General features: G+C 48.7%; 1 protein-coding gene across 3 annotated transcripts; it reads left to right on the top strand.

Moving 5' to 3' along the window:
* TEAD4 (TEA domain transcription factor 4) lies at positions 1-27,910 on the top strand. Of its 3 annotated transcripts, none has more exons than XM_044997391.1 (9): positions 1-19; positions 2,856-2,990; positions 4,565-4,608; positions 6,096-6,151; positions 7,275-7,405; positions 8,087-8,260; positions 22,910-23,050; positions 24,541-24,693; positions 27,679-27,910. In XM_044997391.1, the coding sequence occupies exons 2-9, from the start codon at positions 2,880-2,882 to the stop codon at positions 27,790-27,792; spliced, it is 924 nt and encodes a 307-aa protein (XP_044853326.1). In that variant the 5' UTR covers positions 1-19; positions 2,856-2,879; the 3' UTR covers positions 27,793-27,910. The 3 variants fall into 3 exon arrangements, with proteins under 3 accessions (XP_044853326.1, XP_044853318.1, XP_044853335.1); XM_044997383.1 differs by lacking the exon at positions 1-19 and adding an exon at positions 1,485-1,504; XM_044997400.1 differs by lacking the exon at positions 1-19 and adding an exon at positions 1,598-1,616.

The raw sequence follows: 27,910 nt of genomic DNA, 5'->3' as shown, positions 1-27,910 counted from the left end.
TCCTTTCTGACCTGCAGAGGCAAGTCTGCCATGCTCATTCAACTTACTTACTTACTTCATTTCCCCCGCTCATCTTTGTAGAGGGAATAGATACAATCAGAGAGGTTACTGCCCTTCTCCCAAGTTCCTGCTGGCAGCTATGTACTCTCCTGCTGCTGGTTCCCCTTCCATATCAAATACACATTTTGTGTTTATACCCTGGAGATCAGATCTGCCACGTTCTGATTTATTTGGCAATTAGTGTAGTGCTATTTCCACAGCACAAACAAGAGTGTATTCTGCAGCTGTCCACTGTGCCTGTAACAGGCTTTTGCACCACGTTCAAGATGAATTTAACAAAAAAGATGGGATAAAGCTTGAGGAAATTACTTCCCCAGGAGACAGCAATTTTCTATGTCCTAATTGGCTAAAATATCTGTCACCTGCACTAAAGCCAGACTGAAAAATGATCTTCAAAGAAAAAAGGGAGTGGGGAGGGGGTTGTGTCCTTATTTCTTTCCTTACAAAGTATAAGAAGGGCTTGGGGCTGGTAGAGGACATTTTTGTTCTTGCTTTAGCAATATGAGGAATATCAAGTCTGCTCTTTCCTATTTTTGCTGGAAGTCTAGAGAAATTGATTCAGAGCTTTCTCATCCCTTAGCTGAAGGGGAAGGGATCAGTGCTGAATCTTTAACAAAGACAAGTTTGCTCCCAACTCTTGTCAGGCATTTGAATTAATAAAATTCAAACAGGTGGGAAAAAGGGTTTTCAATGGTCTGATTGAAAATCCCTTCTGCTCTCAGTTGCCCACATTTCACTTCTTAAATGATCGTGTGTTATTATTCTGCAAGTTCGCTGTCTTTTCTTTATATCTTCCACATAAAGCAGAGTAGATTACAGTTGAATTTCAAATGTAAAAAACAAACAGGAAAAAAAGCCTTAGCGGCAATTGGGAAAGTCTTTTTACATCATCAAGAAGCAAAAATGGACATAAACCTTTTTTTAAAATTTAGCAGGTCATCTTTTAAAATATTTTCCTAAAGCTTTATTTAAATAGGACTCTGCAGAAGCTTCCCCTGGCTTTTGAACGTTTCTAGGCTTTCTCAGCAGTTAAAAATATTTCCCTTCCACATACTGAGTGATAACAACACAGAGATATCAGCTGGTTCTGCTGAGGCTCCATGGAAAACACTATAGCTGGAGACCATTTCCTCTGTAGAGGCTCATTTATTTTCAGGGTTTTTTTTACTTCCTCTGATTTTTTTTAATTAGTAGCATTCAGGGAGTTTTGAGGGAAGAGGAGATTGGGAAAAGGGATGGAGACCCTAGGGAGAGAATTTATTTTAGGTGTTAAAGCCAGCTGCTCTGACTCTGAATATACACAAGAGCAGAGCTGCTGAGGAAGGAGTGCCTCTTTTCTTCACTTGTAAGAGGTCGCCTGTTCCAGTTGCTTATTAAAATCATCATCCCACCTATGACATCACTGTCACAATTATGATGTCACAGACAGAAGAGAGTTTGAAAGGTAGGGACTGGATGTAGAAGCGGCGAACGGAGGGTGGGAGGATAGTGGCCCTGCCTGCTGCCAATGCTCCCTAGCTGGGAAGAAGAGTACTGCTTTTAGGAGGAGCCTTGAGGTCCCTTCTCCACATATTAAACCTCCTAGTGACTGCATAGTGTCATTACCCACAAGCATAAATGCCCAACTCCATAGCACAACTAAGGCCTTGTCTGCACTTGTGGTGGCATGTAGGGTATGTGTAGCTACATGCCATAGTGAAAAGCTCTGGCAGGGGAGAGGCAGTGTAGACCAGGGAGGCACTGCTTGGTTGTGCAGGGTATATACCCTAGGGTTCAGCCATGTGGGGCACTCTCCTCTGCTCGTCTAAACTGTGCCTCACCGTCTGTGCTGCTGCTTATAGCCGTGCTAGCTGAGCATACAGTGTCTGTACTCTACACACCACCACAAGTGTTGCCATCCCAGAAAAGGCAAGCAGGGCTTTCCTGCTGTACATACCTGGGAGTGGTTTTCTGGTTGCTTACAACTTATTTTCCCCCTGAAAAAATGGATCGTACCAAAGCGACCGATCCTCACTTAGACCAGCCCAAGTGCCGGGGTGGAGGGGATTGTTTTGTGGTGAGGAGCTGTTTTTGTGTTACCCGAGTCAGGCTTTGGCTACACTTACACTTCAAAGCGCTGCCGCGGCAGCGCTGCCGCGGCAGCGCTTTGAAGCGCTAAGTGTAGTCAAAGCACCAGCGCTGGGAGAAAACTCTCCCAGCGCTGTCCGTACTCCACATCCCTGTGGGGAATAACGGACAGCGCTGGGAGCGCGGCTCCCAGCGCTGGGGCTCTGACTACACTGGCGCTTTGTAGCGCCGCAATTTGCAGCGCTGCAGAGGGTGTGTTTTCACACCCTGCTGCAGCGCTGCAAATTTGTAAGTGTAGCCAAGCCCTCAGAGTCTAGATTTTTATTAATGGAAAAGTATCTGTCCCATCCCAGCTCCTTGCCAGTAATTCAGAAATGGCTGGCGGGATCTGACTCACACTTCCAGTAACAAAACCTCACAGCCATAGAGCTGAGACTGAGTGTGAAAAGCTTCAGAGCAAAGGGAGAAATGTTGGGAAAGTTCTGAGCAAGCGATCACCAGATTTTATAATGGAAGTTAAGTACCAGTCTTAACTATGGTGAGCTCTGTGCATTAGAAAGTCACTTGTGGTCCTGTCGAATGGCTTTACTGGCCTGATTTTTCAGAGATGCTGAGCACGCATTTCCCTGATTGAAGTTCATGGGAGTCCTGGGTGCCCAGCACGACATCAGGCCATATATTTTTTATTATAATCACCATGTCTTTTTTTTCCTTCCTCTCCCCCCTAGGATCAGGCAGCTAAAGATAAAGCCATGCAGAGTATGGCTACAATGTCATCTGCCCAGATCATCTCTGCAACTGCCTTCCACAGTAAAATGGTATTGCCTGGCCTCCCGCGACCAGCCTACCCTGCTGTGTCTGGGGTGAGTGAAGTGTCTCAATGGAAATGGGGCAGGAGAGTCAGCTAGAGATAAGAGTTAGGAACTGTGATAGAAACACACCCCAGTAACAGACCACAAGGGACAAATTCAAAGTGCACCTCATTAACATGAAGGGCAAATTTGCCATGTAACTGTAACATTTAGGGCCTGATTCACCTCTCAAGCTGGTGTAAATCAGGAGTAACTCCAGTGAACTCAGTGGAGACGCACTAAAACCAATGTAGATGAGAGGAGCGTTTGTGATGTTAATCACCAGTGATGATGTAGGATGTCTGTGCTGTCTTTTTTGGCACATGGTTCTTTTGTATTGAGCAAATCCATTCTTGCCATCCTTCCCCAGCCCCCTCTTGGGCACGTACAGTCACGAGTGCTTGGATACCATGGTGACAGGTGACCTCATATAGAAGCCTAAAGAGATGAGGCCTGCTCCAAAGCCCACTGATGTCAATGGGAAAGACTTCCATTGACCACAGAGCCCTTTGAACCAGGCCATGGAACTTTAAGATTCTCTGTGCCCTGCAGGATGAATCCCACTGAGACCCTGACGGGCGGGATGCTCCTTCTGTCCAGGGCTCTGGGACTGTATGGTTCAGGGGCTGTGCTAAGAGGGTGATGGAGGGTCAGACACATAATGCAGCCAGCATTAAATCAGTCACCTGAATGCCACAGCTGCTGCTTACAGTAATGGGAATCCCTCCACATTGAGAAGTTCAGATTGCTCTTTTTTTTTCTTTTCTTTTTTTGGTACTGCCCGTTGTAATGCAGTCATGTAAAGATCAGGAATTAACCTGATAAATAAGGAGGAGACATGAAGTCTGGACTCTGCACGCTGAACAAAATGCTAGGCCTAGTTGTGTTCCTCCCTCACCCTCCAGTTGCTGTCACCCCCCTGTCCCCACTTGGCCATTGTTACTGCACCACATGTCAGCACCCAGGCTGCCTCTCTTTGTCTCACAATCTTTCCCTCCCCTCTTCTCCACCCTGTGACAGGTCAGGAGAGTCAGAGTTTGGGATGGGGCCAGTAGCCCAGGTTTTGAAGTTTAACTGATGGGTGTACCCAGGTTTTTTGAGCCATGGAGCAAGGAAACTTGGAACAGGCACTGTTTTGCAAGGCTTCCCCCAGCCTGCTTTCTAGATGCACATAACCAATGCAGAATGCCTTGTGCAGCACAAAATAAAGCTTTTCCTGCTCCATCTCTGAAGAAAGGTCTATTTCCTGGTGTTAGCCTGCCCTACAGTGCCTCCCAGCTCATCTCAGTGTAACATGCTGGGTTAATCGCATGCAGCCAAGTTTTCCAAAGTGGCTATGGACTTTGGGGTCCCTGAAGTTGGACACCCAAAAATGGAGCCACTCTTACCCAGTGTCTACCTCTGGAAACATCCTTAATTACTTACCACATCTGGCTTAGCCCTTCCAAGGCCCATCAGTGCCCCTGCAGGGGAATACAGGCTCACTTAGCCCTGCTCACAGTCTTGTTATGTGCCCTCTGACAGGAATACGGTCTGGTTTTCTTTAGCCTCAGGATGGTGACTGTGTCTGTACTTTGGTTTTGCAGTTTTGGCAAGGAGCTTTGCCAGGCCAAGCTGGATCCTCTCACGAGTGAGTACTCCCACATCTAAGCATACGCATGGCTGCTTCCCGTGCTGTGCTGGAAGTTCCCCTGAGCTGGGAAATACCTTCAGTTAGCTCGAGGTTAAGAAACCATACGGCCATCTGCTGCTGTTTCTCAGAAAGGCAGACACCCCCCAAGCTATCGATGGAAGCAGGCATGGAATTGAGGCAAAAGGCCTAGGGATAGATTCTAAGATGAGTCTAAGTGAGTTCAGAGAGAGTCTTAAACTGGTGAATCTTGCCCCTTCTTCTGACCCCTCCAAAATGTTCATTACACTCACTCAAACTGCCGTTAGGTTCACTTAGGGTCTGATCCAATGCCTGTCAAAGACAACAGAAAAGCTGGCTTCAAAGCAAACTGAGTGGGGGCCTTAATTCACCCTCTCACCCTTTTACAATTCATCTTGGAATTTGCCCCACTGTGTCTATGGGAATTGGAGGGATTTAGTGTAGCAAAAAAGGCAGTAACAGGAAGTTGTAAGAACAGTGTAGGTGAAAATAGGCCACCTCTCCTCCTTCAACTTGGCTTCTCAGCATGTAAGTCACACCCGTTTAGATGCCTTTGCACATCAGTAAGTGGGTCTGAGTAGGTCCTAGGGACCCTAAAGCTATCTAGCATATATCTCCTTACATGTGGCCTCTGAATTAGGCTTCTAGTTTGCAAGTGAACTGGGGAGGGATCCCTCAGGGATCTTGACTGAGGGCCAGATTTTCCAGATCTTAGCACTCACCATCTCCCACTGAGAACAGGGGGCGCTGGCAGGTGCTGAACACGTCTGAAAATCTGGCCTAGCTGGGAGTGAATCCAATCCCAGTTGAGGGTGTTGAGCACTTCTGAAAAGCTGTCCCCACATGGCCCATCACCAGGGAAGGAGCTCGCAGAGCCCAACACAGAGAGTTGCCATTTCCTGACGTTGCCCACACTTAAGTCCATCTCTCGACAAAAGGCTGTATAAATACATGGGCACTAGTGTCTAGGTGGGCAGGCCATATAGGGAATCAAGTCAGAAGCCCTGCAATCTCCATACTGCCAATCTTTGAAGTGAGCTTGAAGGAGGCCCCTGAGTGGGTCTGTGCTATTGGATGTGTAGCTAAGAATGTTGTGTGCTGTTTGGGTCCCTTTTTGTGCATTGGGTGCTCCACTGAAGTTATGCTCTTAGAGGCCCCTTTTGTATAGTGACTATTAGGGTCCCCTTTCTGGGCCCTCCTTGCCTCACCTTCCACCCCCCAGGAAAGTCATAGATAATTAGGGTTGGAAGGGACCTTAAGAGATCATCTAGTCCAACCCCCTGCTCAAAGCAGGACCAATCCCCAAATGGCCCCCTCAAGGACTGAACTCACAACCCTGGGTTTAGCAGGCCAATGCTCAAACCACTGAGCTATCCCTCCCCCCAAGTCCTTCACCTAATTTGCCCAGAGAACTGAACAAAATGCTTTGATTTTTCTTTAACTAACTCTCGTGTATATTCCTACAGCGTGAAACCTTTTTCTCAACAAACCTATGCTGTTCAACCTCCACTCCCGTTACCAGGTAGGTAGGGAAACACAATTTCTTGCACAGCACATACACCTCATATTGCCATGTAAGAAAATCATAGTGCTTTAGTCATAACTATAAAGGAGACTTCCATGCTTCCTGCCACTGCAGGGGAAATTGGAAATTTGAATATTCCTGAAGGACCTGAGAAACCACAAGAATGAGAACAATCCACATCTAGTGCCAGACTTGTTCTATGCACCCTACAGGTTTACCTGATCCAGCCAACCAATGCATATCCCATCCAGCTCCACTCACTTAATCTAACCTCCCCATACCTGATCCTGTGTGTTTTAATTTCTCTGATCCCCACAAAGAGCAATATTTACTTTCAGTCTGAATGACTCCGTTTCAAATTAAGGGAAGCCACAAACATGGAAGAAGAACAGTAAATTTTCTGAGAGAGCACAGTGTGTGTGTGTCCTCTTACAACAGGCTGCAGCAACTCCAAAACAAAAATGGCTGCTCTCTCTGCACACAGGCAGAGTTATTAGAAACATAGACTGAGATTCTGAAAGCTGCCTAGGGGATTTAGATGCCAAGTTCCCATTAGTTGAAGCAGAGCAAGGCTAAATGGCTTGCTCAAGATTATGTAATAGGTCAATGGCAGAGGCAGAATTAGAAGTCACGAGGTCCCAGCACCATGCTCCAGCCACAAGATTGCTCTGTTTTCACCACAGTAAAGGGGTTGTATTTCCAGTGTGACTCTCCTCAAATACCTTGTTCTAGTAGAGCAGAAGGTGGTTTTTCCTTCCCAATCTCAGCATTTCCTCATCTGTGGTGACTCCTCGGAGATATCCAAGCAGATTGTCTTGCTATTCATTTAAGGCCCAGTCCAGCTCCCACTGAAGTCAGTGGGAATCTTTCTTTTGCCTTCAGTGGCAGTTAGATCGATCCATTACTTAGCAGCATATCCTGGGCTACTTCCTCAGGGAAGAACAGTTGAGAAGCTGATCGGGGAGGGACAGAGTGATGGGTCTGTGACAAGTGTTTTACAGTATATGAGGGTTGAAGTCCAAAAAAGATTCTCACTAGGCTGTGACATTAGATGCTGAAAATGACAGTTGTTGCTGACTTGGCTCTTTTTCATTTCATTTTATAATCCCCTTGTGTTTAGGGTTTGAGTCTCCTGCTGGCCTCTCACCTTCCCCATCGGCTCCTCCTTGGCAGGGGCGAAGGGTTGCCAGCTCCAAACTTTGGATGTTAGAATTCTCTGCATTCTTGGAACAACAACAAGACCAAGACACGGTAAGATACAAACCTCGCTCCCACTTTCCATGTATTTTTTGTCTCTGGATAGCTTTAATTTACACTGGGTGTGCTCCTCAGTATGTGTCTAGTTATTTAACTATGTACTGAAGTGCCCAGTCCACTGAATTGCTCTGCATTGGCAGGGACAAATTTAGAAGCCAAGCTTGGGCAGTTTAGGATCTGGTAAAAACAGATTCTTCTCCATTAAAATGTCCTAAGGCCCAAGAGACAGAATAACATGAAGTCAGTGTAGCCACTTCTACGCCATCGACTTCTGGTCTCCCCTCTTAGTGTAGTGGGCATTCTGGGCATGTGCCAGGGTCGGAGGATATGGCCGGAGCAAACTACGCCCTGGTGATCATGAGATAGTGGAAGAATCCCTGCAGAGCCATTTCAGCAGGCTAGGGGCCAGACTGCACTTCCTGCAGTGTTTTCCTAAGAGGCCTCCCTCCCATGTACTGTTCATGCCTGTTGTGAGGTAAATGCTTTTTGGGTCCTAGGACCCAAATGGGCTCCCTGGTTTGCCTTTGTCCAAAAGCTCCCTTGAGCTCTATGGTTAGATGGTCCCAGCCAGTACATTCTGTTCCCATCTTTTCTGCTGTGAAGAGCACTGGGTGATCAGTCTGAACCGAGACCCATCCTGTGTCACCCTAATGTCTCACACCTGTCTCCCTGCAGTATAACAAGCACCTGTTTGTTCACATTGGCCAGTCAAGCCCCAGCTACAGTGACCCCTACCTCGAGGCGGTGGACATCCGGCAGATCTATGACAAGTTCCCTGAGAAGAAAGGGGGCCTGAAGGAGCTCTTTGAAAAGGGGCCACCCAATGCCTTCTTCCTTGTCAAGTTCTGGGTAAGAGAAGGAAGCTCCCGGGCAGCCCAGCCGTTCCTGCTCCTTTTGCTATTTTGTGGGAAGTACCAGATACTTGGTGTTGAGTGTGTAGCTAATTCAGCCCCTGCTGGCATCTGGGACTCCCCCTGAAGAGCAAAAGGCCTTATTATGACATTCTGGCTGGAGCAAGGCAAATATTTGGTGTTGCCTTCTGCAAAGTTGTAAGTGACTAAACTCTTGGGAGTTTGTTTAGCAGTTCAGACCAGTGGTTTAATGATTGATGTGTAAGGGAAATCCTTCTCCTCTGCAACCTTGAAGCTATCTGTTCCCTGAATCTAAATATTCAATAACTTTCCAGCGTTCACTCTATTTCCCCCTTCCTGCCCTATCTTGCTATTTCTGTGGGTTTGTATTATCTATGGACAAGTGATTTACACCATATTTACGCTAGGCACAAGGCCGACCACAAGATAGGAAACATGCACCAATGAAAGTGCATTATTCAGAAAATGTGTTCTTGAAAACTGATCGAGAGGTTCTGGTAAATTGGCAGAAAACTTAAGGTTGAATCAGCCTGGCAAAATTCTACCCACTCGGTTGCCTGGATCGAATTTTTTATGGGCAAGCTCAGATTTTGCAAAAGCTGTAGCACTGTGCCATTGCGTCTTGTGTGTGCTGCAGGGCACAGAGGAAATAATTTGGAGACGGATGTTACTGTAGGTATTATGAGATTACAAATAATAGCAGCTTGGGGCAGTGGCAGGGCTGGATGGACTGGGAAATCTGTAATGAGATATGGAGCCTTTCCCTTTAACATTACCACTTGCAACTCAATGCTGGATCAGTAGCAGGACTGTGAGAAATGAGCTGATGGTCTTAGTCCCGTTCCTAGTGGATGCTCATCCTTCTCTCAAACTCTCATGTTAATTGTCACTAACTGACCACTTGATTGGCAGGCTCAGCAGAGACAGCAGGGAGTTCAGCAAGGAGGGTGAATGGCTTGTTTGTGAACACCTTTGTTGTGTTTTGACTTTCTTGTTTGTTTACCCATCTGGGGTAAAAAAAAAAAAAAAAGGAGTAGATGCCACTGAAGTCTGAATTAAGCCCTATTTTGAAGGATTTCAGTGGCATGAAGGCTGTCTGCACAGGGGGGAATTTCACCCAAGCGGACTATGTGTCGTCTCTGTGCTGGGCATGGGTGAGGCATCTCCTAATTGCAGGGCATGGACTGACATGTCCTGGCATCTGGGGCATTCCAAATCCTGGTCTTGAATGATTTGGCATGTTGCGGAATTTGGAATGCATCGGAGAGCGTGCAGTCAGTGATACCATACAGCACTTTGGTTTCCTGGTTCCTTTTTGATACCATGGGGGCACTGTGTTTTGTTGAATCACAGAGGGAGCTTATATGTCTGGTTGTGAGTTGTGGTGGTGGCCTTCCTGTGCACCTAAAAGCAGGCACATTAATGGCCTTCAGGCATAAACATTGGGCTGCAATTCTGTCTCTGCTTATCATAAGCTAAGCAAGGTTGGGCAGTGTCAGTAATTGACTTGGAAACCTCCAAGGAATACTTACACTCTAGGATCTGCAAACAGCAGTATTTATGATTTACTGGATGTCAGTTTTGAACCAGTGTCTCAGCGTGACACTACAGGGTACGGGGCTGCTGGAGAAGCTGTCTTATGGATCATATGTAAAACAGAGGTCTTGAGCACTTGTGATCATTTAAGAATCAATGGCATTTTCACAAGAGTGCTGGTGTTAACCTTGTAAAATTTCAGCTTGGTGCGGGGTAATGCATGTATGGGAGTGTAATTTCTAAAGTGCACTAACATGTTATGCATTATTTTGTCCTTGTAGACCTTGCTGGTGCACTTTAACGTAGCACTGTTTGAAACAGTGCTGTGTTAAAGCACACTGGGGAACCTTTAGTGTGCACCAGCAGGATCGACACAGACCAATTAAAGCACAGCACGCTGGTGTGCTTTAGAAATCACACCTCTATAGAGCGCATTACCCCACGGTGTAGACAAGCCCCTGATCATTACATTCTCCGTGGCTGAATATTAGAGCTAGTTGGGAAATTGATGGTGAGGGAAGAGGGTAGACTCTCTAGTGAAAAATTGAAAACAGAATTTTCAGCCAACAACATTCATTTGAAAATTCTGTCACAGTGCTTCATGGCAGTTGTAGTTCAGGTACCTCATGCCCTCTTTCTGCTCTATGTGCCAGGCTCTCTGGTCAAACTACATCTCCCATGGTGCCTTAGGGTCTTTTCTTTTGTTGAGCAACCACAGTACATCACAGGAGATGTAGTTTGACTGGGAAACCCTACCCCATAGCAGAGAAGCAGGGCATGAGGGAGCAGAACTACAACTTCCATGAGGGCCTATGGCAGCGGTTCCAAATAACTTTTTAAGTAGAGTGAGAGGTGGCCAAAATTGTCCAGGTTTGGGCAGAAAACTGAAAACTTTTTGGTTTTGGATGGGTTTTTTTTTTGACAAAAAGTCAAAATGTTCTGCAGAATCCAGATACCTCTTATAAAAAAAATAATTTAGTCAAAACCAATTTTTTTTCTTCTGAAAAACAGATTCAATGGAAAATTTTCAACCAGTTCTGCTATGTACCCCTGTGTTTTCAACTGCATGAACAATGCAACTTCATTTCTTGTCTTAGTTGCTGTGCACTGCTAAGAAGCTACTGTATTCCTCCCCAGAGGAGGCAGTTTTTCAGTGGTGGATAAAGCAATACCTGCATTATACAGTTGGTAAAGTCCTTTTGGATGAAAAGTGTTCTATAAAAACAAGATACTGACCAAAATTTTCAAACTTGCATGCCTAAAATTAGACCCTTAAATCCATATTTAGATACATGTCTGAGTGGATTGGTTTTCAGAGGTTCTGAGCGCCTGTTAATTTAAATGGCAGTTGCATATGGTCAATGCCTCTCAAAGTCAAGCTACTGATTTATTAAATTCTTATTTATTCATGTAATTCTGTTGCTGTAGCATCCAGAAGCCCCGGTGATAGACCAGGGCCCTGTTGTGCTAGGTGCTGTCCAAACAGAGAAGAAAACAACAGTCCCTGCCCCAACGAGCTTACAAGGATTCAATGCCTAAGTTAAACACCCAAGTTTGGGAATTTTGGCCATTATCAGCAACGGCTGGCTCTAGTGAGAGAGATCTGTGCCCATATTCATTCATTAGTTTTTTAGCTTTCAGATGTCAAACGTACAATTTGTTTAAAACTTGAGCACTCCCAGCTCACACACCCCTTTGATGAATTCAGCCTTTGGAGCCCGAGGGACAATGAACTGATCCTTGGTCTTGGATCGACAGCTTGTGAAGAGTGGCTCCGTGACATTTCTCCATGCTCTGAGCGCATTCCAGCACATGACAATGAATATGAGACATTAGCCTCCCAACACATGGGCAGTGGCAGCCCTGCTCTTTTCCAATGTAACGTTATCTCTCGCACCTGTTACTTGGCTCGCCCCCTGAACCTCCTGCTACACGCATGTTTATTAATAGCACGGGGGGGGGAGGGTTCTTATGGCTTCACACGCCATTGGAATGGAGCACTCACAGTGTAAAACTTACAGGGGGTGGCATATGAGTCCAGGGGCCACATGAGGGGCGGGGGTGGGGGAATGGAATGAAAGTGAGAGATAGGGAGTTCCGTGTGGGCAATCTGAGTCCAGCGCTGCCCAAAGCAGCTGTCTGCATAGGTAAACCACCTGCTGCCACTCAAGGGTTAATTTAAAGCGCACAGAGCATTCTGATTCAGAACTAGGTGCAGCTGAGGAATTGCCCAAACTTTTCCTAAACCGATGATAAATAAGCATAATAATCTCTTCTCCTCAGCAATAAGAAAGTCTATAAACCAATCAAATTGTTTGGTTCTTTCTTTTCATGAAGTGAATTAAACACTCATAGAAGGGGCTGGAGGGGAGGACTGGAGACTGAAATCCTCTGCTTTCCCACAGAACAAAGCAGCAGCCCTGCCCGCCAGTGTGCCTGAAATCTGCACCTGGCAGGTACTGCCTGGAGGGGATGAGAGGCCAATCCAGTTTCTAAGTCCATTCTGTCCTTGGCCTCGCTAATTGCCATTGCAGATAGCAAACAAGGCAGCAATTAGTAATGAAGATTTTTATGATGTTTGCACCTTTCACTGAGAATGGGACTGAGAACCCCAATTAAGTTCCCATGGGCTAAGGACTCATAACAAGACTGCACAAACTTTTAACAGCTGTTCTCTTCTAACAAGGGACTTTGTAAAAATCCACTTTCTCCAGCCAATTTGCTTGCCATGTGCATTCAGCAGCATAGGAATTGTTTGTTGGCAGAGGGAGCTGTGTCGAAGAGCAGGGGCAGCTGTCCTCCAGTTGTCAGAGTGGCACGGAGTCTTTCAGTCTTGTTGAACTCTTCTCTGCTCCTGGATTCCCAGATATCGCTAGTGGCTGGAAATGCCTTCTGTCATCTTTGGCTAGCCAACACCCTCCCCGTTTCCTCTCAGATATGGATCTAGCCATCAAGGCCCAAGTTTTACCTTCTCCAAGCCAGGCTATTGTTTTGCATGGAACCTACCATGGTGACCATCTGTAAACTGCAGCTGATGCATATTCCATAGGCCTGCCTTCTAAGTGAGAAATATGTAATGAGCAGGGCCCTACCAAATTCACGGTCCATTTTGGTCAATTTCATGGTCATGGGATTTTTCAAATAGTCAGAGCTGGGTGCTGAAGGCAGCAGCCGCGGCGCTTCTTGCAGCTGGGTGAGGTACCCAAGAGCAGCTGTGCTGCGGATAGGGTTGCCTACTTTCTAATCACACAAAACTGAATACCCTTGCCCTGCGCCCTGCCCCACCCGTCTCCAAGGCCCCTCCCCCTGCTAACTCCATCCGCCCTCCCTCTGTCCTCCACCCTCACTGACTTTCACCAGGCTGGGGCAGGAGGTTGGGTGTGGGAGGGAGTGAGGGCTCCGGCTGGGGATGTGGGCTCTGGGGTGGGGCTGGGGATGAGGGGCTTGGGGTGCAGGAGGGGGCTCTGGGCTGGGGCCGAGTGGTTCGGAGTGAGGGAAGGGGGTGTGGGGTGTAGGCTCTGTGAGGGAGTTTTGATGCAGGTGGGCTCAGGGCTGGGGCAGGGGGGTGAGGTGTTGGAGGGGGTGTGAGGTGCAGGCTCTGGGAAGGAGTTAAGGTGCGGGAGGGGTTCCAACCTGGGGCAGGGTGTTGGGGTGCAGGAAGGGATTCAGGGTGCAGGCTGTGGCCGGGCAGCACTTACTTCAGGCAGCTCCTGAAAGTGGCCGGCATGTCTGGCTCTTAGGCGGAGGGAGGCATGACCAGGCAGCTCTGCGTTCTGCCCGCCCCAGCAGGCGCCACTCCCGCAGCTCCCATTGGCCATGATTCCCAGCCAATGGGAACTGCAGAGCCAGCGCTTGGGTAGAGGGAGCAGCTCGCGAAGCCCCCACAGCCGCGCCTAGGAGCGGGACATGCCAGCCGCTTCCGGGAGCCAGAGCAGTCAGGGAGCCTGCCTTAGCCCCGCTGCACCGCCAACCAAACTTTTAATGGAGCCACCAGGGTACCTTTTCGATTGGGCATTCCAGTCGAAAACCAGACACCTGGCAACCCTCGCTTGGGAAGAGGAAGTCCTGTCCCTCCTCAGCTCTGTTGGGACTAGCAGCTGGAGCCCAGTGCATGGTAGGTGCCCCCAGCCCTGCCCCTCCCCCTTCCCTACAATAGCTAGATTTCATGGGGGAGGTCTGATTTCACAGTTTGTGACATGTTTTTCATGACCGTGAATTTGGTAGGGCCCTACTAATGAGAGCCCATCATACCAGGGCTCCACACTCTGCATTAGCTGTCAGCTAAATTCTGGGTCCAATTCACAGTCCCGTGCCTTGCTTTCAAAGCCCCAAAGGGGAGGTCGTCTGACTTGGAGATCACCATTTCCTCAGTGGCAATTAGCAGTGACACATTGGGTGGGGCTAATGGGACCAGAGCTAGTATCCTATCAGTGGACGGCCGTCAACTGTAAATCTCACTCGCATTGGAGATCAGACTGAGCCAGAGTCCTGGCACCCTTAGGGCACAATACAGGACCTGACTTTCTGTGCAGGCTTTTTCTGCCTGGGGTTGCAGAGGTTGAGTGATGTGCCACAACTCTCATAGGCTGTTTGCAGCACAGCTGCTGAAAGAACCCAGATCCCTGGTATGGAAGATCCATTCTTATCCACTGCACAGTAGTGCCTCTCAAACAAGTTGCTTCAAACCTCCATATGTGATTATGCATCTGGTGAAATGAGGCAAATGAAACTTGCCCACCTTTGTAAAGCCCTTGAAGATCAACAGGTGATAATACGGTATAGACATACAAAGCAGCTAGTATTTTTAGTCACCTTTTTCAAGTAGGGTAATGAAGTCACTGAGAGGGTAACTCACTTGCCCGTTAGGCACTATGTCTTGCCTTAGGGTTAGATGAAGGATGAGGAGCCAAGAAACCTAGATTCTTGTCCCAGGTCTGACACTTATTTGCCGTGAGATCTTAAAGAAGTCTCTTAGCATTCCTGTTTCCTCATTGGTAAAGTGAGGACATCAATACCTATCCACTGAGGTGTGGTGAAGATTAATTAGCTCAATTTAAATAATAATTAGTATAATCCTCCTCCTGCTTGGAGGATCAGAGAGCCCTGCCTGGGTAAATCTAACATCTCTGTCCTAGGCCTGACACCTGGTGCAGAGCGGGGAATCCGAGAGTCACATGAGCAGGAAGAAATAGGAGAGCCTGGGGCTGTTGGGCACTAATCTTTTCCTTAGAGGAAGAAACTGCTCTAAAATGGCAAGGAGAGAGGAGGCCCCAGTGTAGCAGTGAGGCTTTCAGTTCGGCTGGAGGGGAAGCTGGAAAGTCTGGACCTGGAGGGGACACGGTAGGGCTCTACACATCAGACTTGGGATCTTTACTGTCCCTGGGAACTGATTCAAACCATGTGGTAGGTAGACACAGTGTGAGTCCCTTGATCTTGCCTATCCTGCAACAAGCCCGTATCTTCTCTTTCAGCTAGAGCAGCGGTTCTCAAATTGTGGGTTGGAACCCCGAAGTGGGTCGCAACCCCATTTTAATGGGGTCACCAGGACTGGCTTAGACTTGCTGGGGCCCTGGGCCTAAACCAAAGCCCGCGCCCCACCTCCTGCCACAGAAACCGAAGCCCGAGGGCTTCAGCCTTGGGTGGCGGGGCTCAAGTTACAGGCCCCCTGCCTGGGGCTGAAGCCCTTGGGCTTTGGCTTTGGCCCCCCTGCCCGGGGCGGCAGGGCTCGGGTGGGCTCAGGCTTCAGCCCCCGCCCTCGTTGGGGTCATGTAGTAATTATTGTTGTCAGAAGGGGGCATAGGCGCCGACTTCTCCTGGCGCCGCTGGGTGCTCATGTTCCCCTGGTCCCGCCCTGACTCCACCCCCATTCTTACCCCTTCCCCAAAGTCCCTGACCCAACTCTGCCCCTCCCTGCTCCTATTGGATTCCTTCCCCAAATCCCTGCCCTGGCCCCAGCTCTTCCACACCTCCCCCGCTGAGCGCGCCGCATTCCCGCTCCTCCCCCCGCCCTCCCACAGCTTGTTACACCGTGAAACAGCTGTTTTCCGGCGGCAAGCGCTTGGAGGAGAAGCGGGGAAGGCGCGCTCAGGGGTGGGGGTGGAGGCAGAGGTGAGCTGGGGCAGGGCGGGGAGGCACCCACCAATTTTTCCCTGTGGGTGCTCCAGCCCCGGAGCCCCCACAGAGTCAGCGCCTATGAATCATAGAATCATAGAATCTCAGGGTTGGAAGGGACCTCAGGGGGTCATCTAGTCCAACCCCCTGCTCAAAGCAGGACCAAACCCAACTAAATCATCCCAGCCAGGGCTTTGTCAAGCCTGACCTTAAAAACCTCTAAGGAAGGAGATTCCACTACCTCCCTAGGTAACCCATTCCAGTTCTTCACCACCCTACTAGTGAAAAAGTTTTTCCTAATATCCAACCTAAACCTCCCCCTCTGCAACTTGAGACCATTACTCCTTGTTCTGTCATCTTCTACCACTGAGAACAGTCTAGATCCATCCTCTTTGGAACCCCCTTTCAGGTAGTTGAAAGCAGCTATCAAATCCCCCCTCATTCTTCTCTTCTGCAGGCTAAACAATCCCAGTTCCCTCAGCCTCTCTTCATAAGTCAGGTGTCCCAGCCCCCTAATCATTTTTGTTGCCCTCCGCTGGACTGTCTCCAATTTATCCACATCCTTCTTGTAGTGTGGGGCCCAAAACTGGACACAGTACTCCAAATGAGGCCTCACCAGTGCTGAGTAGAGGGGAATGATCACATCCCTCGATCTGCTGGAAATGCCCCTACTTATACAACCCAAAATGCCATTAGCCTTCTTGGCAACAAGGGCACACTGTTGACTCATATTCAGCTTTTCGTCCACCGTAACCCCTAGGTCCTTTTCTGCAGAACTGCTGCCCAGCCATTCGGTCCCTAGTCTGTAGCAGTGCATGGGATTCTTCCGTCCTAAGTGCAGGACTCTGCACTTGTCCTTGTTGAACCTCATCATATTTCTTTTGGCCCAATCCTCTAATGTGTCTAGGTCCCTCTGTATCCTATCCCTACCCTCCAGCGTATCAACCACTCCTCCCAGTTTAGTGTCATCTGCAAACTTGCTAAGGGTGCAGTCCACACCATCCTCCAGATCGTTAATGAAGATATTTAATAAAACCGGCCCCAGCACCGACCCTTGGGGCACTCCACTTGATACCGGCTGCCAACTAGACATGGAAAAGGATCATGGATCATGGTGCAATGACGTTTGAGAAGCCCTGAGCTAGAGCATCTCTTTTAGAAAGTGTTTTCAAACTGTACCATAAAAACTGAAGCTCTGTAGGACATTCAAAAGCCCATGGTGCAGTAGGATTTTGTCCTGGGGTCATCCTACAAAATGTCCCTTCTACAATATTGTGCAACAGTTTATGTGCTAGTTCACTGTGGCCTTCAATCCCAGAGGGTTCTGAAAGTCCATGGTGTTCTGGTCTATGGGCCGGGGGCTAAGTTCCCTGTAAGCTGCTCAGCAGCCTATTTAGCACCGTGCAGGCGTTCAGGGAACCCACCCAGGGACCTGCTGTTGCTGGGGGAGGAGCGCCCTTCTCCCGGTCCCAACTTAGCCTGGCCTCCAACCTGCCGTGGCCTGGACCTCCCCCGGCCCCAATTCTACCGCGACCTGGGCTGGGGCGCCCCTGCCCTGGCCTGAACCTAGCCTCGGCCTGGACCTGCCAGGGCTGGGGGAGAGGTGCCTATCCTGTGGCCCCAGCCCAGGTGCTGCTGCGGGGAGAGAGAGCTGTGGGGAGTCCTCTCTCCCCACCATAGCCCCAGAGCACCCTTCTGCATCCCAAACCCCTCATCTCCTGCCCCACCCCAGAGCCCGCACCCCCAGCCGGAGCCCTCAGACCCCTGCACCCCAACCCTCTGCCCTAGCCCTGAGCCCCCACCCACACTCCGAACCCCTCGGCCCCACCCCTGCCACATGAATTTTTTTATGTGCACCAGTATGAATGTGATGTGACACTCATCACCTCCATAAGTGATGCACATAACAAAATTCATTCCGCACATGGGTGGGAAAAATTGGAGGGAACACTGGCCTGGAGGTTCAAAGGTGACTAACATAGATAGGTGCTCAACTTCTATTGATTTTCAATGGGAGTTGTGTGCTTAACTGCCAAAAGCCTCTGAAAATCCCAACTGTAGTGTGCAAAGCTCATGGGATTGAAAAGTGCTGAATAAACATAAAATATCACTGGATTATAGGTGGTTACTTCATTCACAGCTATACCCATTCATAAGCTGACCCCCTTCTCTGGTGCTTCCCTTTTTTACTAAAAAAAAATTTGGCTTATGAACAAGTATATACAGTATATCCTATAAAACACTGGAGTCTCTCAAAATGAGACAGACCATTCTGACAATGAAATGAGTTACGTAACATATAGAAGAATAAAGAAACATTTAAAGATGCTATGTCTGTTGAAGGTTTTGGTAATAACTATGCGATTATATTGTATAATTTGAGGAATGGTTTGTGACTGTAGCCAAAAACTGTATTACAAAGCACACTTATATGGGGCAGAGCAATGGTTGCATATTCTTAACTCCGACATTTCTTGACTCTTGGGTGCCCAGCCATGCAACCTTCCTGTTCTACTAATATAGATTATTTTTCACTGACTTGATCTTTGTTCACCTGGGATTGTGGGTGGAGACTACAGCTGCTAGGCTAGAATTCAGACCTGTAGCCACTGTACTTCATCAAAGCTCGCCATAAACTCATCTGTCGTTTGGTCCTGAGTATGTGCTGTGACAGATGGACAATATCCTGTAATATCCTGAATAAACCTTATGGAATTAAGATAAACTTTATTGCAGGGGTTACCAAACTTACTGATCCTCTGAGCTGCATATGATAATCTTCAGATGTTTGAGAGCTGGTCCCGTCTGCCAGGGCTTGGGGCATCAGTCCCGCTCCTGTGGAAGCCCCGAGCCCCAGCAGGCACCTCCTGAGAGGCTGAAGCCCTGAGCCTCCTTCCCTGTAAGGCAGAAGCCCCTAGCCCCACCATCCTGCTGCAGGCCAGAAGCCCTGAGCTCCCCCTGCCCCAGTCTGGTAGGTGGAGAATGTGGGGCGGGGCAGGGGCTCCATGAGCCGCACTTTAACTGTAAAAGAGTTGCGGTTTGGTCACCCCTGCTTTACTGAGTTCAGTTAGATCATCTCACTGAAGTAGGGTTAATACCTTCAGGGTCTAGTGTATTAAAAATGCAGTGGTGTGTGTGTTGTTGTGAAATTACATGTATTTCCATGGGGAGGGTAAAGCAGGGAGTGATTAGGCAAATTCACCCAGGTTGTGACATCTCCAGAGAAGCCATCTCCCTGGAAAGATGCGCATATGCTAGTTCAAACTGGATTCTCCAGGGATCGACAGACAGAGGAAGGGTTTGGGTAAATAGCCTGGTTTTAAACTGGCTCAGGGCCTTTTTCCTGATCCAGCAAATGGACAGGACACCTGGTCCATGGAGGGCCCCAATCCTTAGGGCAGTGGTTTGGTCCACGGAACTATGTCTCAGGGGTCCGCGAAAGACTTAGACTGAAAATTGACTGAACAGAATTTAACTATATACACTGACAATAGATGTCCAAAGGGGTCTGCAAACGAAAAGGTTGAGAACCACTGCCTGTGGGTAGGGTGGAAGGACTGGGCCTACTAAGGTCCCATAAGACTGGGCGCTTGTTTTATGCTGAAGCTGTGATGAACTTGTAACCACAAAGAAACCCCTTGGGTGGGGCTTTGAAAGACTGCCCCTACCAAAATCTGTGTTAGAGTTGGGGTTAACTCTGGTAAGCTTATTAGCATGTGTAGGGGTTCTTTTATTGTTTCTAATATGTTTTCTTAATATGCTTTTTACCTTAAGAATAAAGTAGGTTTATTTAAGAAGTGCTGTCTGTGGTACCTTATAACTGTAGCAATTACACCTGTTAACCGTCTCTGAGGAGAAAGCGAGGAGGCGTCCTTGGGCAGCCTGTCTGTGCTGGGAATCACATAGTGCAGGCAGGGAGCTGTGAAGCCTGGGCATACTCTGGTCAGGAGGGAGAGAGATGTGAGTCTCCATCCAGAAAGGCATTGGCTGGGGAGCTGGAAGCCTGTGAGTGGGTGCCTTTGCTAGACCACTAAGGGGAAATACAGGGGCAGTTGCTCTGAACTTGCGACATGTGCTCTGGGAAAATGGATGGTGATTGGATTTCACCAGCTTGTTGGCTCAGCTTTCAATGGCATCACATATTTACCTGAGCCCAACAGTTTGCCTGAAGACAGAAATCTCCAGGTACCCATTGCATACAGCACATTGCAGCCTGTGCAGATGCGGAGGGAGGCAGCAGGGATGGGGCAATGGAGTTGACATGCTAAGTGGGAAATGGAAATTGGACTTGGTGAAATAAATGGTAGGGTTGATTGCATTTCCTCCTTCTCCTTGCCGTCCATGTGCCTGAAGCAGTACGTTAACCAGCAGAGGAATGAGATTGGATTGAAATGCTGTACATTTCTACATGGCTTCCTGCTAATGTTGTTAGTGTCATCATTGGCAAAGCGATAAATTCTTCTGTGGCGTTGGCTCCAGCATTTGGTGGGGACCAGCACCTGCTGGCTACTTGGTAGCACGGAGTCCTTGTCTGCCCCAGCCAGCTTGTGCTCCCGGGCTTCCGATTCTGGAGCTAAAATTTTAACTTCTTGGAAATGGTAATAAAGTGGCACCACCATCTCTGCAGGAGGCCTCAGAGAAAGATTCATATAGCATCTCTCCTGATAGAGAAGAGATGGGACTTGTGATGAACAGGACAAGGATTCTTTATTGTGGTTGCCAGACATGCAGACAGACCAGGTTCTTGGCTCTCTAACTCAGGAGTAGGCAAACTTTTTGGTCTGAGGGCCACATTGGGGTTCCAAAACTGTATGGAGGGCTGGGTAGGGAAGGCTGTGCCTCCCCAAACAGCCTGGCCCCCTCCCACTTCCCACCCCCTGGCTGCCCCCATCAGAACCCCTGACCCATCCAGCCCCCCCGCTCCTTGTCCCCTGACTGCCCCAAGCCCCATCCACACCCCCATCACCTGACAGGCCCCCCTGGACTCCCACACCTATCCAACCCCCCCATCCCCTGACACTCCCAAACCTCTGCCCCATCCAACTGCCCTGCTCCCAGTCCCCTGACTGTTCCCCGGGACCCCCTTCCCCTTATCCAACCCCCCTGCCCCCTTACCATGCCACTCAGAGCAGCAGGACTGGTAGCCGCGCTGTCCAGCTGGAGCCAGCCACGCCGCCGTGCTGCCTGGCAGGAGCTTGCAGCCCCGCCACCCAGAGTGCTGGCGGCATCGCGTGCTGAGGCTGTGGGGGAGGGGGCACAGCAGGGGAGGTGCCGGGGGCAAGCCTCCCCAGGCAGGATCTCAAGGGCTGGGCAGGACGGTCTTGCAGGTCAGATGTGGCCCGTGGGCTGTAGTTTGCCCACCTAGCTCTAACTCCTAGCCTGAGTAACACAGCCAGTGCAGAGTCTCCTATATCTGGGCCTGGCCACAACAGTCATGGAAGAACCTGCTGACTTTGTTAGGCCTGGTCTACACTGGGTGGGGGATCGATCTAAGATATGCAACTTCAGCTACGAGAATAGCGTAGCTGAAGTCGGCGTATCTTAGTTCGATTTACCTCCCGTGCTCACAGCGCGGAATCAGCGGCCGCGGCTCCCCCGTCAACTCCGCTTCCGCCTCTCGCCCTGGTGGAGTTCCAGAGTCGACGGGAGCACGTTCAGGGATCGATTTATCGCGTCTAGACGAGATGCGATAAATCGATCCCAGATAGATCGATCGCTACCCGCCGTGGGTAGTGTGGACGTACCCTTACAGTACTAAGGCTCTGTCCACACTGTGATACCACCTTAGCTCTATCTCTGTTTAAACATGGTGTAAGGAGGATGGTGATCAATTGTTCTCCGTGTCCACCGTCGCCAAGGGTAGGACAAGAAATAATCAGCTTAGTTTGCAGCAAAGGAGATTTAGGTTGGATGTTAGGAAAAACTTTCCAACTGTAAAGGTAGTTAAGCACTGGGGAGGCTGTGGGATCCCAATCCTTTGATACCAAGAAGAGGTTAGACAAACGCCTCTTAGGGACAGTCTAGGTATCTTAATCCTACCTCAGCATGGGGAGATGCAGTAGCTGACCTCATGAGGTCTCTTCTAGCCCTGTATTTCTGTGATTCTATGGGTTTTCTTAACAGGATTCTAGCAGGTTTCTCTGACCAATGTGGCCATGGAGTTTTTTTCTGAGAATCACACTAGCTGCGCTGTACAGTGGGCTCTCCCAGCGTCTAGTCTAGAGCATGGTTCCATAACCAGGTTCTTGGATAAAAATGTCTGCTGGAGGTCAGGAAAACCGGGCTAGAACTGTGTTCTTAGTACACTGGTTCTAGTCACACTGTCAACATGGCCATAGAGTCCACTGTCCCAGAAGCATAAGCAGATTTTCTTCCCCATTTCCCTTAACCCTGCAAGGGGATAGTACAGACTGCATAGGAATCGGAGGAAAGGTAATATAGTAAATTAGCACCCGGTCACATCAGGCACTGAGGAATTTGAGGCCCTCTGTTCTCTTATTTCATTAAGGTGAATAAACTAAATGCCTTTTTCTGTTGCTTTGTTTTTTGCAAGGAATTTGTAAACTTTTCTTTTCCTTGTTCAGGATAGAATATAAGGCTAGTGTCACCCCTGGTGGTAGTAGTATAGCACCACATCTTCAAACTGAGGGCCCTAATGATAGCTTGTGCACTTAAATTAAGCCCACAAATACCTATTTCAAGACCCTAAATAGGGATTTAAGTGTCAAAATTAGAATTCAGATGCCTAACTTTAGGCACCCAAATTTGAAAAGGTGTCCCATGCCCGGATTTCCTCCACTTCCTGGGCACACGTGTTGATCTGCTTTGGCAGCTTGATTTCCCCTCTCCCTGACCCCAAAAAGCAAAAGCCTGGGGCCAGAGGAGAACCCTTTCCTTGGGTGGGGTGTGTGATGCTGGTGACCCAAAACTAATGAGCTACTTGGGAATCGCCTACTATCCTTGTCTTTTTTTCCTGCAGGCTGATTTGAACACCAACATTGAAGATGAATCCAGATCTTTCTATGGTGTTTCCAGCCAATATGAAAGCCCAGAAAACATGATCATTACCTGCTCCACTAAAGTGTGCTCCTTCGGAAAGCAGGTGGTGGAGAAAGTGGAGGTAGGAAGAGAAGGCAGCAGAGCCCTGAGTGCAGAGTACTCTGGGGTGCAATTCAGCCCTTGCATGTACTCACAAACCCCACCTGTGCCTCTGAGGGCAGAAAGTACCCACTTGTCAGGGAGGTGGCTTGGAAAAGGGTTGAAAATCAGGAAGCATCAGTCTAGTGCAGTGTGTCAGACACGCACTAGACTGATCCTGGCTGTAGTGTTGCCCTCTCACACATGTCTTGCAATATTTGGTGTTTTTCTTAAAGCGCCAGCTCCTGGAGTCCAGTGATTGAGAGAGACTCAGCTTTCATTGTTTTAAACAATGACGTTCCCAGCCCTCATAGTTGAGGAGAAAAGCTTGAAAATGTGACCTCTCGGGTCTCACAAACGAGAAGGCAAATAGGAAGATCCCCACATTCATTATTATTTTTATAGAGTCATGATTTTTAAGCCAGTCTTTTGTGATTTTATGGGGCCTGAGTCAGGATTTTTAAACACATGGCTCTAGCCTACTCAGTGTGTTCAGCTGGCCTGCAGGATGATTCTCAACAACAGATAGAATATAGACAAAGGAAGTTTCTATACCTTATGTTTACAAAGATAAACCTGCTCCTCATATAACAGCAAGCTCTGACAGGAATAGGTACTACACCTTTTTAAAAATGCAGCAAGAACTGCTGCTCTTCACCCTGTCTACTGAAATCAAGAGCAAATCTCTGGCTAGGAGCCAACCCACTGCTCGGGAGTCAGCAGAGGTTGGGAGCCTCGTGGCAATCTCAAAAGAGGGGACAAGAAGCAGCACCTCCTCCTCTGAATTAGTGTTGCAATGGGGGTGCTGGCACATGGGAGGAGAGATAGGATTCTAATGGGAAAACAAGATGAAGGCATATGGGGAATGAAGAGGGTTGCTAAGAAGTGATGCCCTCCCCTGTCACTTCAGTTTGGGGGGAGTTTATATGTACTGGTGCTAAAATGTGATAGTAATGAAAGAGCTCCTCAAATGTTTAATCCCCACTTGCTAATCTGGGGCAGTGTGGTTTGGTAGGTAGAGAATTGGACTGGGACTCAGGATGTATATTCCCAGATATGCCATTGCCTTGATGTGTGATCTCAGGCAAGTCACAACCTCTGGGTGCCTCAGTTTCTCCATCAGTGAAATGGGAATAATGCTACCGATCTATCTCACAGAGGCATTGGGAAGCTTGAATCATTAATAGTAGCAAAGTACCCTGAGGTCCTTAGCTCGAAGGTGCTATAATAGTGCAAACTGTTCTTATTACCACAGTAGATATGTTCCTTTGGTTTTCTTTAAATAATCAAAGCAGGAGAAAATTGAGAGTTCAAGGAAAGCTACTTCAGAGTGGATGATTGTAAGGAATGATGAATGAGCTAATGTTAGTAAAGCGATGTGAAAATTCAAGTGGTAATTATTATTTTAACTATCAGTAACATTAATGAAAACAGTGGTGACCCTGTGTGCACCTTTTCTCTTTTACACTATAGACGGAGTACGCACACTATGAAAATGGACACTATTCCTATCGCATCCACCGCTCCCCTCTGTGTGAATACATGATTAATTTCATCCATAAACTCAAACATCTCCCAGAGAAATACATGATGAACAGCGTGCTGGAGAACTTTACTATTTTACAGGTGGGGGCACTGAATTGTTTTTATTGTTGCCTTGAAATATTTAAGCCATATCCAAGAGTCCCCAGCTGCGAGTCAAATAAAATTTCCACGTACAGCTCAATAGTTAATTTTATTTAGTGTCAGTTGCACCTCGGCACCCCTTACAGAGCTACGCAGAGTGCAGTTATTCAGATAAATAGGATCAGGAACACAGGGAGAAGAATGAGAGGCATGGGCAATGGAGAGAAGGGAGAGATGAAGAAGGTTTGAAAAGGGAGAGTTGATGAGGCCAAAAAGCTGTGCCAGGTGTGAAGGCAGAAGTTGCAATAAAGAAGACAATTGTATCAACAATAGACAGAGGGTGAAATAATTGTCCCTGCTCTGGCCCCTTTACACCATTTAAGAGGGCCAGCGCATCATAAAAAAGCCCTCAAAGCCCTGGATGTGACTGGGGGAAGACTACTCCAGTTCAGGCACTGCAGAAGACAGCCATAAAGCTGCCTTCCCAGGACCCATCCCAAATCCTGGCATAAAGGGCGGGACAGAAGGGGCGTGTTGCTGCAGAGATTTCCATGCAGCACTGGAAGGCAAGGTGTGAGTTGGGAGGTTGCCATAACTTAGGCTCCCAGGGCTGTCCAAATTACACTTGGGCCCTTTCCAGCCCCTGGCACAGCCAAGAATTAGGAGGGTGGTTTAAAGCCACCCTGACTGTGAGTTCATGGATTCTCACTCCCTAGATCTATAAAGGACAGTCCTATGACTAATGCACAATATTGGGAAACTGGAGGCCTGGGTTTTGTTCCTGGCTTTGCCCTGGAAATCCTGTGACCTTGGTCAAGTCACACCCCTCGTAACTTAGTTTCCTTATCTGTAGGACAGGGCTAGTGCCATTTCTCTACCTCACAGGGCCTTGCGAAGCTTTAGTCCTTCACATTTGTATCGAGCTTTTAGATCCTTGGAGGAAAGGTGCTTGCTGAGTAAATGCCAAGTGTTACAGATGAGGCTGAGCAGAGGAAGGAGGTGGGGCAGCGGAGAGAGACAAGGTCTGTGTGCCATAGTTCATGCTGACAAGCACTTTCCAGCGCACCTCCTTCCACAGCCTTGCCCAGTGCCCCTGTAAACCTACAGATGAACTTGCCCTATTGTTATACCTGCTCATCTCGTTTCCTTCCCACAGGGTTTTACATTCATAGGTACTCCCCCACCTCCCATCACAGACAGCTGTATCTCACCTAGGCCAACAAAGCCTTTTACACCCTGCACTCAGGGTGCCCGGGGGAGCGGGGGGGAGGGGAAGTGGGGCAATTTGCCCCGGGCCCCGCAGGGGCCCCACAAGCCCTGCTCTGGTGGCGGTCTGGGTCTTCGGCGGCGAGGGGCCCTTTAGTGCTGCCGAAGACGTGGAGCGACTGAAGGGCCCCCCGCCACCGAAGTGCCGCCGAAGACCCAGACCGCCGCCGGGTGAGTACAAGCGCCGCAGCTCCCCCACTTTGCCCCAGGCCCCCTGAATCCTCTGGGCGGCCCTGCCTGCACTGGTAATCCTACAGCCTTGGGTCCTGGAGTGCAGTCCGAGAATTTTCCACCTTCTTTCACTTGGGCATGAGGGGTCTCTCTTGGGACAAGGTGCTTTAGCCCTTTGGCTCCTGGGGCCAAATTCAGAAGCAAGTCTCAATAAATTCTTCCAGTCCCCTCCTGTGTTTTTCACCAGCTTAGAGTCCCTCCAGATGGTGTCTCCTACGTACCATCATGTAATGCATGCCCTGCCTTATGCAGCACCTCTGAATTTGGCTCGCTGAGGCTACGGGAGTCTATTTGGCTGCTACCTCCCTGGAGCACTTGGAAGGGGTCAGCGGGATGCCCCCTTCCAGACTTGAGCCTGGCCACTTCCCATCTCTGAATCCCAGACAGAGGGCAATGGTTAGTTCAACCATAAGGCACGAAAATAAAACAGAACACAACAAAATCAGCTAAAAAATTCATGAATTAATAAATGAGCTTCTTCCCTCCTGGAGCATTGTCTCCAGGGGTGGCCATGCTCCTCATAAGGTATAGGTTCGATAGCAGTTCAGCATGGGGGTGGTGACCATGTCTGTGACATCTGCCAGTGTGAGGATTTAGCCTCTGACCCTCCTGGCTCCTCCCGCAGGACAGAACGGGGCAAAGGTATCTGTAGAACATAGCCACTAAGGGAGCTGTGCTGGGAACTGCAGGATGCATACAACGGAGAGTGATTCTGTAGCGTAGCTGAGATTATTGAGGGGCTGGGATGGGGGAGGGGTCGATGTAGTAAGAAAAGTAACAAGCAGGAGGCTGTAAGAATGTGTAAATTCAAGTAGGCAACTCCCAGGCACCTTCTGCTTACATCTTCTTGGTGTGTAAGTTAAACTCATTCAGCATCACCTACCCCCATTCATCCACCAGTAACTGGGCATTGGGAGGTATAAGGGAGTCAATCTTACATCTCAACTGTGAATTAGGCTTCAAGTCCTGGTGTCCCCTCCTACGGCCCTCCACAAGCTGCTAAGAGCCCTCTTCACTGGCATCTTTCCATTCAGCACCCTCTCAGTGCTGGGGAATTCTCAGCCTAACTCGCCCTTCTGCAAGGGAACAGTGACATCTGCTGGCTCCAAGGACACATGGCTGCTCACTGCTCCCAGTCCTGACAAGACTTTTCCCCCTTGCGTGGTGAGTGCTTATTATTCACTGGCCAGATATTTCCATTCTCTGTGGTGCTGAGGACGCTTCTCCTCCTGTACTTCCACTGCATCTCAGTCCTCACATTGTGAGAAAGTCGTCCCCCACCCCGCGTTGGTACCAAGCAGATGTCTCATTACTGGTGTTTGGAGACAGCCCCAGTTGGGGGTGTCATTGCTAAACTGTGTATCTTTCCTGTTGTTCATTCTGTCGATTATGTTTAACACTGGATACATTTAAAGATGTTAGAATATTTACGAGTTGAGACAGAAAAAATAGCACTTGCTTTCTTGCCTTCCTTTCTCGCCTGTCTAGGTTGTGACGAACAGGGACACTCAAGAGACCTTGCTGTGCATAGCATATGTTTTTGAGGTGTCAGCTAGTGAACATGGTGCCCAGCATCACATCTACCGGCTGGTGAAGGACTAGAGATTCTCTGCCCAGGAACTGCCTCCGTGAATATATATCTGAGTGAAACGCCCGTGCCTAACCCCCGATACCAATCCGAAAAAATAAACTGCAGACGTGGTGTATTTTCAGAAAAGAA

The sequence above is a fragment of the Mauremys mutica genome, chromosome 1, assembly GCF_020497125.1.
Source record: "Mauremys mutica isolate MM-2020 ecotype Southern chromosome 1, ASM2049712v1, whole genome shotgun sequence".
Lineage (NCBI taxonomy): Eukaryota > Metazoa > Chordata > Testudines > Geoemydidae > Mauremys > Mauremys mutica.
The sequence above is the reverse complement of the archived record's forward strand: the minus strand, read 5'-3'. Positions and strand labels throughout refer to the sequence as shown.

What these genes read in the sequence shown, in the direction of transcription:
- TEAD4 (XM_044997391.1), top strand. Translation starts at nt 2,880, where the DNA reads ATGCAGAGTATGGCTACAATGTCATCTGCCCAGATCATCTCTGCAACT. An exon ending in CAAGCTGGATCCTCTCACGA is followed by an intron (nt 4,609 to 6,095) that starts GTGAGTACTCCC and finishes ATATTCCTACAG; the next exon opens with CGTGAAACCTTTTTCTCAAC. An exon ending in AGGTGGTGGAGAAAGTGGAG is followed by an intron (nt 23,051 to 24,540) that starts GTAGGAAGAGAA and finishes TTTACACTATAG; the next exon opens with ACGGAGTACGCACACTATGA.